The sequence below is a fragment of the Acipenser ruthenus genome, chromosome 25, assembly GCF_902713425.1.
Source record: "Acipenser ruthenus chromosome 25, fAciRut3.2 maternal haplotype, whole genome shotgun sequence".
In the NCBI taxonomy this organism is placed as follows: domain Eukaryota; kingdom Metazoa; phylum Chordata; class Actinopteri; order Acipenseriformes; family Acipenseridae; genus Acipenser; species Acipenser ruthenus.
This window is the reverse complement of record NC_081213.1, coordinates 2566541-2583962: the sequence shown is the minus strand read 5'-3', so window position 1 is coordinate 2583962 and position 17422 is coordinate 2566541. Positions and strand designations below refer to the sequence as shown.

Genomic DNA, 17422 nt, shown 5'->3' with positions numbered 1-17422 from the left:
AAGTCTGTAACTGGGAATAATGTACCTGCAAACTAGCTGTAAAAAGCCTGCAGTCAAAACACAGCTCAGATTTCCCATGCGGTACACACAGACAGAGGCACAGAGGTAGCCTGTCAATCCTGCTATAGGGAAGGAGGTTAGTGGGACACAGCGTGTCTGGAGGCAGTGGTGGCTCCACTAATGGGTCAGTATGCCATCTCATTCATCACTATTATCACAGCTCACCTGCTAGGAAAAGGAAAAGCAAGACTGGAGGATTGCTAGCAATTTAGTGAATGCTGTTCATGCATTTTAGGATTGGGGGTATGCAAATCCAGCCGACAACTAATCAGATCTCTCTATGAAGGTGTGTCTTTGCAACACAGTTGCATTGTATGCAATTATTAATTATTACTCACACCCCTACGATGAAGCAAGTCCTGCTTTCCGAAGCTACCCAGGGTTTTGCATTAATGGAAATTCACTGCAACTGAAGTCGAGTTCGTAATGGAAGAGTAGGAGTGACCCAAGAGACTGAGCTGGAATCCCAGGCATAGGGCTTGTACTATTCAAACCAGCCTTGGATGCATAAATCTCTCCTGACATGCCTGTGAAACAATGACCTTATTATAGTTGCAATGGATGTAAATGAGATGGAGAATTTCCCTGATTACCATACAAGTTGGGACTCTAAACGGAAAAGCACTGTGCTAACTATGAACTTGGAGATGGACTCGTTTGCATTTGTTATATGTATATAGGCCAAAATAGTATAATGTACTATAAATATACTAGAGGTAATCTGGTATTATAATATGCTTTTAGTATGTTGCACATACTGTATTACGTTTAATATAAATATTTTATTTCACAGTGTCTGAATATGCATAATAGTTTCTGCATGAAAAAATAATGTTATTATTAATGCAATTCATAACCAAGTGATCCCAAGAGAATATTGTCAAAGCTTTGAGACATCTATTGTGATATGAATCATTTTCTGCTCTTTCTCTTTACACTTGGTACATCCCATCTGAGTTTTTTTCTTTCTTTTTTTCAATGCAAAGTTTGCTCATGGCTATAGGAGCAATGGTTTCTCGATTAAGCTGGCACACGCACACGCATACGCACACACGTATACACACACACAGTCACACACGCACACACAAACACACGCATCAAATAAATTCCTGGCACCATTTTATTCCACTGGCATGTCTTGCTTGCAACCACTGCCCTGAATAATAAATCTAATAATAAAGTATTAATCCAATTCCGACATTCCAGTGGCCTGAACCTTGGAAAAGAGAAAAACCATGGAAAAAGTAGTTTGCATGCCTGCAAGTGCAGGGCTAGTCCGTAATCGCTCCGTTTGGGCTGAAAGATTGGCACTCACACTGAAGTCCTGGCTAACACACACACAGCAGTTTTCACTCAATCGATGGCATTGTAAAAGTCCTTTATTGTATGTTGAATATATTTGAAAGCACTCCAGAGGTTAAAGAAACACAAAGCAAGGCCAGCGTGCCCGTCTCCACAAAGAAGCGATCTCAATGCTTATGGAAACCGTACCCTCTTAAATCATTAAATCATACCTACCTTGTAGGGTCTGTTATTTTAATAATGTTTAGGTTTTCTTTTTTGTTCTGTGATAAAGCACTTAGCACAAATGTGATGGATCCGCCTAGCGATTGGCAGTGATGCAGTCCTAAATCTGAAGGTAATGGAAACAAAATAGAGATTTTCTTAACCAAGAATTATTGTACAAATTCGCATTTTTTTCCTCGTAACACATACAACAGGTAATGCATTTCCCTAATTTCTACAAGCATTTCCACAGAGTCTTTCTCTGTCTTTTCAGAATGCTTTACTTTGTGTCTGTGTGTCAGTGGCAGAACGATGATGTCTGAGCTTCCTGTATAAAATAGTGCTGGAACTGCACATTATGAAAAGCTGCAACAGGCTTTTTTTGTTGTTGTTGTTAATTACATATATTGGGCATGAATTTCTTGTTTAAACATAGCTAGTTTGACCCACATTAGGGGTTTAATTGCATAGCATGGCTGTTATCTGATTAAGTCTTCTGAGTTAAGTGTTTTGTTTTATCCTCCAAACCACAGTGCGTCTCTCTCTAAACACACAGACTGATAAAGATATTTTCAACAAGATTTATCCACAAATTAACATGGACCACTTTAATTAAGCAAGCCACACACTGTGCTGTACGCATGTAGAATATGTTTGCTCGGGTTATTACACTCATTGTCCACCCCATATTGTTTCAATAAAGGATTGCTTTCTGTGCTCTAATGGGATAAACTGAGATTTTCTTTCAATGGTTTTATGTTTGAACTATTTCTTAGGGTCCTCGTTAGCGTCTGTCCATCCTGCTGCCTGTCGATAACAGCCTTGATTTTAACATACACGCCTACCCTCCTAGACCTTTGGGATTGCATTTGGCTATAATCTGATAAACTATAAAAAAAACAGGAGTTAGTGTTATCTTCCAAGAAGAAGAAAAAAAAATTGTCAAGAAATTGTAGTAAAAGGAAAGGCCCTGGCCTTTTCACAGCAAGGACAGTAAACACCACATTCTGTTTACTAAAGAGACTGCGCCACACCAAGGCTTATTGATCTGTTTTCCTGTCTGGTGCTCCTGTTTCGTGCGTGAAGTACCTTTTGTCTAAACAAAAAAAAAAATTCCAAAGGCAGTATGACTGACATTTGGAAATATTAGGAAACTCCAGGCAAGGTTAATAATTACATTTGTTGTACTGTGCCTTTTTATGAAGCCATCTGATGCACACAGATCAGATCAGCTATCCTATTTTAGTTTCACTTCTTTGTAGCTGATGTTGGAACTCTCATACAGCACAAAAGTGCTGCCCCCTCAAACCAGTACTGAAAGCAAGGGTTTTCCCATTTCTATTACAACCCAGCTGAAATAAACAGGAATGGTATACCCAGAGGCAGACACACAGGTACAGTACAGGCCAGGTTTTCCCTTATACTAGTAAGTGCACAGCAAAGTGTAATAAAGCACAGTGAAAGCAGGACAAAGCATAGGTAAGCATGGTAAAGAATAGTGAGGTATGGTAAAGCATATTAATAAACGTTTGCAAACCAGGGTGAATTATGGTAAATGCATAGCAGAGCTATGGGGAAAACATGATAAAAATGCAAAAATACCTACTGAACAGAGACAGAGAGCAGAAGCAGGGAGGAGAGTGTGGACGTGACCTGAGCTTCAAAGTGTTCCTGCCTATGGCGTGATCAGCGCCCGGCTTCAGAAACACAGCCTGACCTTTTGAATGGCAGGAGTAATAAGAGATTTGACGCATCTCTCCAGTTTGGGCATCAGGGTTTACCGGGGACTGGGTCTGCAGTTGCCATGGCAACTTAAATGCTACAGCGCTCTAAGGATCTTGGCTCAATTGCATTCTCTTGCAATCTTCAAACAGAACCTTTATATAAGACTCCCCCTTTTCTTTTTTTTTTTATACAATGTTCTAAAAATAATGTTTCATAAATCATTTCTACATACTGGGATTGTATTATTTTTTTTATTACATGACAGCTACAGATGCCATGCACAAGGAAATCAAAATAAGTCAGAAATACCAACAGCATTTATTTTTGTATTTTGATTATTTAATCAAAAGCCTTTCCTTCTTTGCAATGTGCTACACAGCAGGACCCTTTCTTGTTTCAGTGCCCACGTTGATGCAGTGGTTGCCACAGCGACGCATATTGCTATGACAGCCTTTAATGAGGGTATATCTGCGTTAGCGTCTTATTTATTTTTAAATTTCCACTGGAATAAGTTCAGCTCCTCTGAAAGGGGTAGAGCTTTTTCGAAAATGTAGTTATCAAGGCTTCAGCTACGGGGGATTTATTTTATCAGAATAACCCTTTTTAAAAATACTGACTAAAAAACATGTAAAGTATTACACAGCATACAACATTCCTTTTGACCTGGAACTTATTTTTTCACTGTCCCTTGGAAAATACCATTGTCTTGTTTCAAACTGCCTTTGAATTATAAGCCTAAATGTCAATAAATGTCCATGAAGTCCTCATTCTACAGAATCTGCTGATACGTTTGCATAGGCAAGGATCTGAAGAGCAGAAGATTCTTCCCCACTGAAGGAAGGTAAAAGCTTTGCCGGCTTGGTTTTACATGTTGATATCCCACTCCAAATAATTATTCCCATTATCGTTCAGCTGCATGGCTGGCATAGTTCATGTTGGAAACAATCCTCATGTTTGTAAGATAGCAAAACCAAATAGAGCCAGTATTGAGAAAATGCCACCATGAAAAAAATATATACATGTATATCTCAATTACACCACAAAGAGCTAAAAGAGTCAGGCAAAGACAAAGTATTTATGTATGTTTTATCCTGTTAAAACTATTCAGTTCTCTCTGTGCACGAAACTGCCTTTGCCTTTGCCCTGTGCTTCAAAATAGAGCTGATAGTGTTGAATTAATTGGGACCCCAGGCTGGGATTACAATTTAAATATGGTCCTGCTATCCTGAGAGCGTCTTTGAGGGAGTTCTGCACACACAAGCTGTGATAAAGATCACTGCGATTGAGTCGTACAAAAATAAAATTGGCTAAAAAGACATCTCTTATTTTGATCACAGTTTTTGTTGGTTTTGTTATCTGGTACTAAAGGCAATGCAATATAAAAAAAAATATATTGTCCCAAACTCCATTTCACATGTGCGTGCTTCCCAGAGTCATTCCAGTAATTATACCGACCTTCCAAATCCTGATTCCTCCCTGACTGCTGAAGTGAGACGGAAAACAACATTGTTTTTCTCGAGCAGATGTGGGGGTTGGACGGGGTTCTGTTGAGAGAATGAAAAACATCATCTTCTATAAACCAGATCTAATAAATCATGTGGTATTACATTGCAGGCCAGGGGCTGGTTGTATTCAATAGATCTGATCATGAATCCGGGCTCCAATCTTGATCCTGTGACATGTTTGGGTTGTACTGAAACCATCAGCACTGATCCCAAGCTCAGTTTGGACTGGGAAAAAAATACTTAGAACTGCAGACCGCTTCAGCAGTACAGTATAGGAAAGATAACTCCACTCAAATTTGCAGAGGGACCACAAATCTAATATGCTCATATGTATATCTACGTCCCTTTACTTTTATTTTTTAGTATAAGACACTCATTTAACTATTGAACTAGATATCCTAGGGAGGTCTTTCTGTAAAGTTAGTGCTGAAAAACTTCAAACGATTAAAACACACCTTTCATGGTGGATTGCTGACTAAAAATCTGTAAATATTTGAAGGTTAAACCCCTCACCACCACCACTCCCACTTCAAAACAGAAAGAGTCTCCATAGAAACCTAGAGATATCAAAATACAAGGCCCCGGTGTGTGTTGTAAGAAGTATATGCAAGTTGCAGGCCCTGTTACGTTGACAAAAAGCCCACATGTTCTTATATTTGAAATGAAATGGATATCACCAAGGTAAATATTATAAACCCCTCACAGGAAAGCCTAGTGCCAGTAACAGCAGAGGAGCAGCAACCAGCTTTCACTTTCGTTCCTGTCTCCTTCAGCAACCCACAGGCCAATGAGCACACACCATCCAGGGGATTCCACCTGGAAACTTTCAGAAAATCCAGTCAGGCTGTTTTTATTATTATCAGCTATGTGTTAGCAGTGCTCAAGCATTCCTTGAAGTCATGTGATATCCAGCTGAAATGTTTTTTTTATTTATTTTTTTTGCCTCCTCTCTCCCCTTACAGCCAGCTTCTCGAAACATGCCTGCTAGTTTTATTTATTTATATAATTCTATATAATAAAAGCTATCATTCCTCCACCCGCCTCCTTTCGATGTAAATCTAACATAAATTTAGAGATACAGGGTCATATTTTCAAAGCGTTTACTCCAGTCTTTAAATTAACATTAGCATTTTATGTTAACTGTTCATTTTACAAAACTAAAACCAAACAACTACGTTATACATTTCAAGTCCTCTTGAGCACTCTCTATGTGTTTTGGATCTCATTTTGTAACATTAACATGATTTTTGTCTCCTTTTAAAAAGACCGGCTTTAATTAAAGAATGGAGGAAACGCTTAGTGAATATGCCCTGTAAGATCATATGCTATTAAAGACAGCACAAGTGCAATACGGCTCTGTGTTTTTATACTTGGGCTTGGATGTATTGTGGTTCTCAAGATATTTTTGAAAGTCCGTTCCAAGATTCTTCCAAGGCACTTTGATGCTTGATTATTTGTAATAGCATTGAGTTGAATTATGTTGCCTTCTGTCCTGATTTTTTCATTTAATTTTTTTAAATCTTTAAACAGTTTGTGTGAACTCTATGATGTTTGAGAAGTTGCCCTGCCATAACTTTTAAAAAAACATTCATACATTCTAAAACTGATACCTAGATAGGAAACTTAACGTGGTACAATTATGCACAGGAATATATTGGTTGAGAAGAAAGCAGAAACGTTTTGTAGTCTTTTGCAGCCTGGATGTTAACGATTCAGAGTTTATATGACAATGCATTTTTGAGATTCGTAAGGGTTCTGCATATTTCTACATACTCCTTATCTGCCAGACAGAGCTCTCTCCTCATACCATTGTGATGTCACTGGCATGTTAAAATATACAAATCTTACTGCCGTGAGAGTACTCCCCTAATGGCTCATAGCAACCATACCAAAGCTGATCTTGCACCAGCATTGCCTGCTGTAGTGCCACTGCAAGATCATTTGGTAATGGATAAAACAGTGAGTTAACTAAACGAATGGCAACCCAAAAGCAGCCCCATACAAAGCTGGTTTCACAGACTCGACTACCTTGCTTAGGGTAACAGGGTCAGTGAAACCAGCCGATAGTTTTAAAAAGCACTTTTTTTTAAAACTCATGTAATTTTGAAATCTGCTAGACAGGGACTGTGCCCAGAGCAGAATCTGAGAAATGTCTCTAAAGGAATGCTACCCCCTCCCAGCAGCTGTGCCTTGAAACTCAAGTTTCTTCAGCAGTCGGAGTTGTTGCTTTCTAAATCCACAGGCAAACAGAAAAAACACACACACACAGGCATTTTTATCTTTTTTTTATTGTTAATGACACTTCCCAAAGGCAGACCATACCGTGAAGCATCAAAAAATATACTCCAGCTGGGCCTTTAATTGACCGCCATTCAAACAAGGGACAACCGACTGTAACTATGTTTGACTGCATGGTTATTTAATGGCATAGCAATATATTAAATATAAGTGCTCTTGCAACAGACCACAGACCGCTAGTGTATAATATTAGCATAAAGGGTCACCATTTGAACCGTCTTTAAGCTCAATAGCAACTTAAAAGTTACTTTAAACACAATGTTTAGTTTGTTACCTGAAACATGTAAACTCACAGATCTATTTTAAGGATCTATACATGGTGTTAACAAGGTCTAACACAGCCAACATGTTAATTTTACAATAGTTGCCTTGCACATATTAATCGAAAAAAAATATGTTTTTGATAATTTTAGCAGGAAAGCAGTTTGAAATAAACTGTAACTCCAGAGGAAGAAAAACAAACCAAAAAGTCATTAATGCAAAACATAAAAGTTATTTTTATTTTGACATCGAATGTTCAGGAATAAGGTGCCAGTGCAGTTATAAAGCTGTTTTTATTTTGGAGTTGCAAACTCCATGCTCAGTTCTTTCACGTCTGTTTCCAGCACAGCGAGAGCTCAAACAAAATGAAGTGAAACTCCATTGCATGTCTGAGACTTTCTCTTTTTTTCTGCAGCTTTTCTGCAGCCCCTCTCTCTGCTGGCCTTGCTGATGCTCATCAGATGCTAGGCGAGGGGGTGGGGGGGGGGGTGGGGGGGGAACGACGACAATGCCTGCTTTTGTTGGATGAAAATCTCATTCTGTGTTCAGGCATGAAAACTGGGCAGCCGAACAAAAAGAGGCATTGACTCTTCGAAGAAGAGAAAAAATAAAAGAAGCCTCATGCTGAACACAAGTGTCTCTGAACAGTCCACTAGTCAGGGCCAAAGCAAGTGTTAAAACTGCTTCCCCGGGCCCAGAGAATGTGTTCTTCTATTACAAGATGACACAGAGGGTTTTTCCATGCTCACAAAACACCTTTTTTCCCTGTTATATGGAAGGATTATTTTGTGCCAGTTTGGAGATTTTCGAGTTTGTCTCAATCCTGCTCTACAAGTAGACCGTATGGCAAAGTTATTTAATCTTCACCCACGCTCTGCGTGTTGGCCAATCAGAGGTTTGCGGTCAGCATCGGCGACCAATCAGCACGCAGCTGGACAGTTTTGCTAAGAATTTGCTCCAGCGTATAAATTAGCTCCACTTTTTTGTGAATTAAAAAAGCTGATGTTTCAGAACTTGGGAATAACTTTAAATAACAACAGCTATGTAGCTATTCGTCATTATATACTGTAAAAAAAACTCACCCACTCGGGTTCGTTGCCCCTTTAAGAACTTGACCCAGCAGACAGAAATTGAGTTTTCAGCGCTGACGCGCTATTTTTTTTAATAACACAAAATAAAACAAAACAAACACCTAGCTCTTTAAGAGCACTAACTACACACGCAGGAACCTAACTACCACAGGACGGCTAAGCCGTTTCCCTGCCCCAAAACTTAACCACACAGGTTTGCACTATACCTTTTTACCTCAGGACTGCCAGGAAGCAGAGCACTCCTTTCTGCCTCCTTCTCCTTAGCAGCCCCGAGCAGACTGCTTGCTCTCCTTTTAAACTCCCGTACCTGGATCTAATTTTTAATAACGCCAAGGTGCGGATAATAATTAATAATAAAACAATTAAACTAAACAATAAGCAAATTAAGAAATCAATTAGAAAATCAAATGAAACAATAAAGCAATCAATCAAACAAAAAGGTGCATTTTCACAAGTTTTTTCTCTTTTTTTCTTTGCAGGGAGGTTTTAACCCCCTCCCTGCCGTCTCTCACAACCCGCTATATTACAATACATAATTTACAACAGGAGCTAAACTACTAAATACAGATTTGGGCAAGATGTGTTAATCGTATGAGACTATTAACATGCAACATAGGTGGTTGTGGTTTACCTCTGTAGCTTTCTAGGGGGAAAAAATCTTTTTTGCATTGCAATATTTGATGTATTATGCTTTCTGAAGGACACCCAGAATACACATAGACAGCAATGTTGTCTGACACTACTATTCAGTGAATAGGGAACAGGGTCGTCCCTGTAAAAGCAGGATACCCTGGTTAGATATCACTTCCCCCCTCCACAATCACACGACCATACAAATTTTGATTTCAAGGCACTAACTTATTTCCCTCAATCCGAAACTATGCACAACCTACGGTATCTTAATTGGATTTGTCTATCGAAGATGAAGGGACACTAGACCATTTGTAATAATTATGATGAAAGAGGAAAGCAACACGCAGCGGTAATTGGATTAGGTCTCACAGTGATTCTTTTATTAAGCATGCCAGCCTAGCTCTTTATGTCTCAGGTCGAATACAGTCTAACGATTGAAGCATGTGACAGACAGCCATTGTCTGCTGGAATGCAGTAACCTGCAATCCACAATTTGTTAAAAATGCAGATTCTTTTTCAAAGGGGATTGGAATAGAACCTGCAGTTACAACTATACAAGCAAATTAGTATTAATACAAAAACACACGGATCAGAACACAATAACCGCCTTGATTTTTCATGAATCTTCTCCAAAGCTTTATCCTGGCCTCCTTAAGCCCATTCAGCTTGCATGTGCGTATAATCCATGAAACTGTTGATTTCATACAAATTTTACTGGATACTGAGGACCCCCTGTATGTGCATGCATGGGTTTTACAGTTTGTATGGAAGCAGGATGGGGTACTTCATCTTATAACAGTATAGAATGTTTTAGAAATGCATGCATACTGTGCATTACATAGTGGCTAATTTTACTAAACCATGAGGTCAAATGTTCCATTCAATCTCTGGGGGCAATGGGTTGGTTTCTGTCAACAAAACTACCAAACACTACAATTCGGTGGCACTGAGATCCAATTTGAATTACGGCACTGCTATCTTTTTGCCAGGTTTTAACTACCAAAAGCCTAAAAAAAAGAACTGCAAGCTCTAAATAAATAATTGCGTGCAGCTGTCGTGGCTCTTGTTATTTGTTACTTAATTTGGTCCTTGGGTAAATACCTTTGCTGGCGGAAGATGGGAATGGAGATTGCTCCTTCACTCTGTGAGAGGTGGTCCTTCTGAAGCAGGTTTGAGGCATGCTTGCTGGGCAGTGTGGTGAAGCTCACATCAGCACAGCTTGTGCTAGCCCTGCTTTGTGGATAAACAAAGATTTTAGTCCCCACCACTGCCAATTCAGCACTTTTCATTAGCACCAAATCATTATGCAATATACAAAAAAAATCTGGGGCTTTTGCATGAGTAACATTAGGCTTTCTACCAGGAATATATATCCAACTCTCAATATGCAGATTTACCACAAGAGAAGGCACATGCTAGTTTGAGACATGGTAGCAAAATCACATGTAATCCATGTGTTTGTTAGTTCAGGACATGGCTTACTTTACTGCAGGGTTTATTTATCAGTCCACAACATCTGAAATAGCACTGTAGCTCCCAGGAGGAAAGGAGCCTGATTCCAATAGAAAATGCTGGCTGATTACGACTGGGGCTGCGAAGTTAATGTTTTTTGGACCACTCACACCAACACTCAGCATTTCTATAGAAGATTGATGTTTGTAGGATGACTCAGGGGGACTTTACACTCAACTTTGTGGGTTGCATTAGAATTCTTCTTCTTCTTCAAAACAAAAAAAGGGATACAGTTTAAGATTGTTGAGTGATAGTGCTTTGAGGAAAGTTTAATAGAAATTCCGAGAGAAACGTTAAAGAGAAGAACTACAGTATGTTTTAGGTAGGTGGTTTAATTAAAAGGCATTTAACCCTTTCATGCATAGGGACAGAAAAAAAAAAACTATTTTCTCGTCTTTATATGGGGACATATGGAAGATGCAAATGAATGATGACCTCATATCAGGATGCCATTTTTTCCCCATGTAAACTAATGGAAAAACAAAATAGAAAAAAAAAATTTCCTAACTTAGCTTATTCAGATCAGGTATCATATTGGTTGCTATAGGTTACTCAATATGTTCCAAAGTGAAGGCAGGTGCTTTCCCCAGGGCTTCTAACAATGCAGGCTATTTGCATATGTGTTCCTTGTTTCATTACCTAACTCAATATGGCAGGCATATGATTACAACACCTGATCCAGCAATAAAATAAACACAATTATATGGCACGTACAAAACACGATTGTCATAATGGCAGCTGACTAGCTTCAAAAACTGTAGCATCTCAGCATTTGGATTGATGAGCTGTGCTGTCAGCCAAAACTGGGTTGAGCAAGCTGGGCTGTGTGAACGGCAGGCATGTGTTCTATAGCACTGAGTGAGTCTGTTGTCTTTTACCTCCGGAGGCCTGGGTTCGAATCTGGTTTACTTCAATCAAGTGAAATGAATGTGGCTGTCTGTCTCAGCTTTTCAAAACTGCCAAGGCAGGCAGTTTATCAGATTGGATTGGATGGGCATTGGGCATGGAGTGAAGAACTACCCGCTCTCCACGTAAGAAGGCAGACCCTCCAGGCCAGAGTGGTAGAGAGAGGGAGGGTGGGCAATGCCAGACCACCAGCTAGGATACTGTACTTGCTCTGTACCTTCATATGGAACTGCAGTTTACGGATTTACCTGCCCAAAACCTTGCACAAGCACATTGCATCACAGAGAAAACAGCATGTTTACAACATCCAGCTACAGTTGTATATGCGCCAGCATGCTGGCAGCACTAGGCCACTGGTGCTAGTTAATAATACAGTGATAAACAGATAATGGTGTGCATACAAAGCATTGCTTGCAACGCCAGTGCCTTTTGCTTTTCTAGACAGCAATGAAAACCCACTGGGAGCTTGGCAGAGAAAAAAAAAAAAAAAAAAAACACAGGCATTGCTACATGTTTGTGGGCAGTGAACAGCACACGTTTTGATTAAGATTTGGGGCACCTTTTAATATGGTTAACAAATAAGTTATTGTGTACTAGAAGAGTCCTTCCTGTAAACCAGCTAAGGGGACGTGTAAGGGGATGAATTGTTCTACCATCCCCCTTCACTGCCCCGCTGATAAGGAGCCTATTGATTTGGGATCCGGCGTTCCCACCCAACGTACTACTAAAAAAAAAAAATCTATCAATACATATACATATATATATATATGTGTGTGTGTGTGAGTGTGTGTGTGTGTGTGTGTGTAATTTAAACTACACGGTTTCGAGAAAGAAAAACGCTATGGTTACGTTAAATTCTACTACCAAATAGCAAAGATACCGTGTGATACAATCGCAGTTCAATAAAGCCACGTACTACAGTGTCTGTCGTAGGCTGCTAAAACACAGCCAACAACCAGCGACACATTTTACAACGCTGGTGCACATCCCAGAGGGACACTCATTTAATACACGTAACATGAGAATGTTGTTTTACTTTATTAAAAAAAATTAAAAAAATAACTTTTTCTTTCATTTCCAGGCAACTGAGCAAATACGACCCCACAGATACTCAGAGATGAAATCCCCCATGAAAAAGCCCCTACCCTCGGCTGCCTCTGATTGGGTGACACGTTAGGTGTCCCCGCCTTGTGGGTGGAGTTTGGAATCTTTTTTGGGGCAGCATTCGATATTTTTGTACATTTCTGCCGGGAGATTGAAGAGGTTCTCAGATAAAGAGAAATAGAGGGTCTGGACTGACTGTTGTAGTAGAATCACTTTCGGAATTTTTTCTGGGTTCATCTGTTTGCACCGAATCGTTCGCAGGAGTGGATTTTTAAAACACGTTCAGTTTTTTTTTCGTTTTGTTTTCTTTTTTAAATACAACAAAACAGACTTAAGGATGGGTTCTCAGCAGTCAAAGGGAGGAGTGGTCGTTGAAGTCAACAAATCTGCAGTAACTGATCCAGCAGCAGTTAAAACCAATGGCCAGGTAAGGTTGAAATAAACCTTTTTTGTGTGTTTTTTTTTATTTATTTTTGTTCCGCTAGTGGGTGAAAACTTTCTTGGAACGCTACTGTTTTAAAAAAAAATTAAAAATCCAACAGTTGAGTTCATAAAACAAGAATTGTCTTTATAGAATATGATAAAGGGAAGAAGAATGCTCTGTTTGACCAGATGGCTTACAAACGTGTCTATTTAAACCTGGCCATATCGAGCTGCACCTTCAAAAAACGATTTTTTTTAAAGCCTCCTTTTTAGTTTCAGGATGAAAACTAAAAAGCGCATGGTTTTGAGTCATATTTGAATAGTAGCCACCCTTAGCTTCGCGCTAAAACAGTTTTCACCCAGTTTGGTCGATACCGAGAACAAAGGAGGTCACGTCTGCACCCCGGGATGCAAATTAGAACGGAGCGCGTTTTGTTTCTCTTTCTGGCGTGTAAAAGAGACGGCTTTAAATACAATTTTATTTGTGCATGCATCAGAGGGGGACATATGTCTGGTATATGCTACCAAATAACGTAATTTTAAACACTATAAAATATACCGTATATATACGAAGGTAGTGTAGAAGTAATTACCTAGTTGTCGCTTTTTGCAGGGTGCGTACTGCTCTATGGTGTGTTTGTTTTTTCAGATTTTACTTTTATAAATGTTTGTTTTTGGACGGACTCGACTTGTTTTGAAGCGTGATATACAAAAAATAATTCTATCTAATGCTTAAATCCAGCCGTACATGTGGCTACATTTAAGCGCGGATTCAACTAAAATCCCATTCTGGACACCACTTTGTTTTACATTAAAGCTGTCCCTTTTTATATATAGTATATTTAAATAAATGCGTTTGAATGCATCGTCACAATTCCACATTTCATTAACAAAACGATGAGCATTACTTTCTTTTGTTGGGGATGCTGCCGACGCAGATTTCTACGTGGATCAACAGCGCCACCTAGCATGGGGTGTAAAAGTCATCTACAGAAAGGTGTGTCCGAATTGTATTGCGATAAGTTAAAGTGTATTTCTTAGCGGACGATTCTCTTCCAATGTACTGCTTTGTAGCTTTATTTTTTTCTGCTACACTCGATGCGTAGTTTTACCAAAGCTTGGGCGTTTTAAAATGCATTGTTTTTGGTGACGACGCCACATGCTAAAGAGGGGGTGTGGTGGTCTTGCCCCATTCGAAGGACTAACTATTTTGTGTGCAGTCTTTGTTTTTTGTGTAACATGTAGACGAATACTGAAATGGCACCAGTGTATAATTATCAGACATACTAAACAAACTCTCATCTCTCTTGTAGGAGAATGGCCACGTAAAGACCAATGGTGATGCCTCCCCCAAGGCTGAGGGCGACATGGAACCGGCAAATGGGAACGGTTCCGCCGAACCGGTGACCGAGACCGGTTCTGGAGATGCCATTGAGCCGGCGCCGCAAGCCGAGGGAGAAGCGGCCAAAACCGACGGGGAGGCGACCAAGGAGACCCCCAAGAAGAAGAAAAAGAAGTTCTCCCTGAAGAACTCCTTCAAAATCAAGGGTCTGTCGCTGAGAAAGACGAAGAAAAACACTGGGGAGAGCACCAAGGACGAGTCTCCTGTCACCCCGCTGGCCGAGGAGAAGACCGAAGCGAAGGCCGAGGAAAGTAGCCCTTCCGCCGAGGCCACTGTCTCTAGCGAGGCTAAAGAAGAAACCACTGAAGAAACGAAAACCGAGGAGAGTGAGGGACAAGAAACCAAAGCCAGCAACGAAGAGGCAGCAGCCAAACCAGAAGAGGCTGCCGCTGCAGCAGAGGAGCAGCAGACCCAGGCGGCAGCAGCCGAGAGTCAGCCGGAGACCAATGAGGCCAAGCCTGAGGTAGCAGCCGCAGAGGAGCTTCCAAAACCAGCAGAAACAACCGAGGAATCCAGTTCAACATCCGCATCTTCCGAGCAGAACGAAGAGTAAACGCATTTCAGAGTTGTGGACTGTTATCGAAACAAAAGACTGCTTGTGCCACGTTCTTTATAATGAATTCACAGCCAACACCTGTCTGGTCACTGCCTCGGCAATTTAAATTGTATCAAACAAAACAAATCTATCCAAACATCTCGGTTTCACACAAGTCTTTTAGTTCCAGTTTTTCTCCATGTTTCACGTGAGTTCTTAAGGATGTCACAGTGTGGATTGTACGAAGTTCATTTGAAATGATTCCTTTTTTTGCCATTTTTTTTTTGAAGTTCTGTACTTGCAGGTGGAGGTTTTTAAAAGATCCAAATCTGACATTTCTTGCTGTACTTGGCAAAAAAAATCAAAGAAACTTTCAATCTTAGTTAAAGGCGTGGCATTTCCAGTGATTTGCCTCTGATGTCTCCTGTGCTGGAATGGAACTGGATGGACTGTCCGCCTTTTTTAAATGACTTCTCAATGGAAATTCCTTTTAAGTTTTAGCATTCTACATCCCAGCTTTGTTTACCCCCGTTTCAAGCATCCCGGCTGCGTAGAAACCAACGGACATTTTAAACAGAAGCTTAGTCTTTTTTTTTTTTTTTTTTTCTTTGTGTGGCTAAAATACAAAAACAAACCAGCAAGAGTGTCAACACTTTAGTTAAGGGAGTTGTAGTAATATGTAAACCTTTCTCTGCTTTTTGTAAATACAATTTTGGCCTTTTTGTTTTTTTTTGCTAACGTTAAAATGTTAATGGTTATTGTAATGTTGTGTGAATAAATGTTAAAATCCCTGAAGCCTGTGTTGTGTAAAGTCTTATTTAGTTCTGTAGGCCCTTTCCGACTTTGGTTGGAGCAATTGGTGCTGGGGATGCAGAATGAGGCCCACCTGGTTAACGTAGTTTCATAGAATTAAACTGGCTTGCCAAACGACTTCAATACCTGTCATTGCTGGTAATTATGCCGGGGGGGGGGTTTGCTTGGCTCTTGCTGCTAATCATGTTTTAAACCCACCTTTTTATCTGCCTAAGCAAAGAAGCGTTGGCAACGTGGCTCCATTGCTAACTCAGCACGAACAAACAGTATGTGTTGTCTGAGCCTCCTGTTTGTATTGTAGGGAATAATTGCCCCATACAAAACGCCTGTCTGCCTTTCCTCATTTGTTAATGTTGCCTCACAATCTGTCCTGATTCTTCTAGGCTGTAAGTAATACACTTGGATTACACTGCTATAAAAACACTCCTTGTGGTGGCATTACAGTTCACATTAGATGTGACACAAACACATTGACTGAGTAACAACATCGAAACAGATTGTTATCTTTATGGTGCTAACACTATGTTTAATACAGAAGCCTGCTGCTGAAAGCAGGTGACTCCTTCAGGTGTGGTTTTGTTTAAACAGCAGTCACAGAATGTCTGTTTGCTGCTGTGGTAACAGCTGTGCTGTTACCCTTTGTTAATGTGGAAAGAGTAAATAGTATTTCAGAATGACAGCCACTAGGGGGGGGGGGGTAGTTTATATTTTACAGCATTGTATGAGTGGTGCCTTTACAGGTGCTGAGCACAGATTACGAAATCTCTCTTTTGAAATGTAGGGAGTCAATACAGGCTTGAGGGCTGGTCATAGAGTCTAGGTTAACCTCCCCACCCTATTGATAGTGTTACGATAGCCTACACCTGTATTTAATTACAATATGTTTTTCCATTGCTCTGCAGCATAGCTCAATACAGCTTTCCTATTCTTGTTTCACTCTTAGCTGACAGTATTCAGTTAGATGAACAGATCCCAGGGGCAGCCACAAACCACTGTGGACGTTGGATCGCAACTCATTTCAACACGACACAAGCTTTTATTTTTGTCTGCCAATTTTGTTGGGTCTTTTTTTTCCCAGTGGTTTGAGGCACCACTAAAATCTATGGTGATGGCAAAACTGACTAACCTATGATGTTTTTAGAACTTTCTACAACTATAGCAAATGGATACACTGGGTTTGAGTGCTTTTGATTAATTTGCATCCTTCCCTTTCCACTGCTGTAGCCACCCCTTTGGGTCCAGTTTACTATGGGATGGGAGGGGGTGTCCCAGTGAGGTGGTGGGCTCTCAACCCGTTCCATTTCATTCTGTTGTGTATGGGACCTTTGTCTAGAATTGTTCTAGACAGATAAGTGAAGGGTTGGGATTCCAGATCAGAAAGGCGTCCAGTTCCATTTCTTACCCCATGCGGTCCAAGTTGAAAATCACAGGAGTGACCACAGGTTCCTGTCTTCAAAGCCATCTCCTCCAGGAGGGGTCTCTTTCACCGCAGCAGTGAAAGTGAAAATGAAAAGCCCATTTGGTTTCCCAAAGGAAGCACAGCATGGCTAGAATAAACAACTTTGAAATCAATGGAACAATTATACGAAGTAAATCACCTAGGGGCGCACTTTGAAGTGCAGTGGACTGAGACGTTCAGGGTTATTGT

The 17422-nt window shown here is 40.2% G+C and overlaps 1 protein-coding gene across 1 annotated transcript; it reads left to right on the top strand.

Moving 5' to 3' along the window:
- The first annotated feature begins 12726 nt into the window (after positions 1 to 12726).
- LOC131701529 (MARCKS-related protein 1-B-like) lies at positions 12727 to 15756 on the top strand. Its single transcript, XM_059000082.1, has 2 exons — positions 12727 to 13028; positions 14338 to 15756. Exons 1-2 carry the CDS (start codon positions 12939 to 12941, stop codon positions 14977 to 14979), a joined length of 732 nt encoding a protein of 243 aa, XP_058856065.1. The 5' UTR covers positions 12727 to 12938; the 3' UTR covers positions 14980 to 15756.
- Positions 15757 to 17422: the final 1666 nt, after the last annotated feature.

Coding starts and splice junctions, on each gene's coding strand:
- LOC131701529 (XM_059000082.1), top strand. CDS start 12,939: ATGGGTTCTCAGCAGTCAAAGGGAGGAGTGGTCGTTGAAGTCAACAAA. Junction 13,029..14,337: donor CAGTTAAAACCAATGGCCAG/GTAAGGTTGAAA, acceptor TCTCTCTTGTAG/GAGAATGGCCACGTAAAGAC.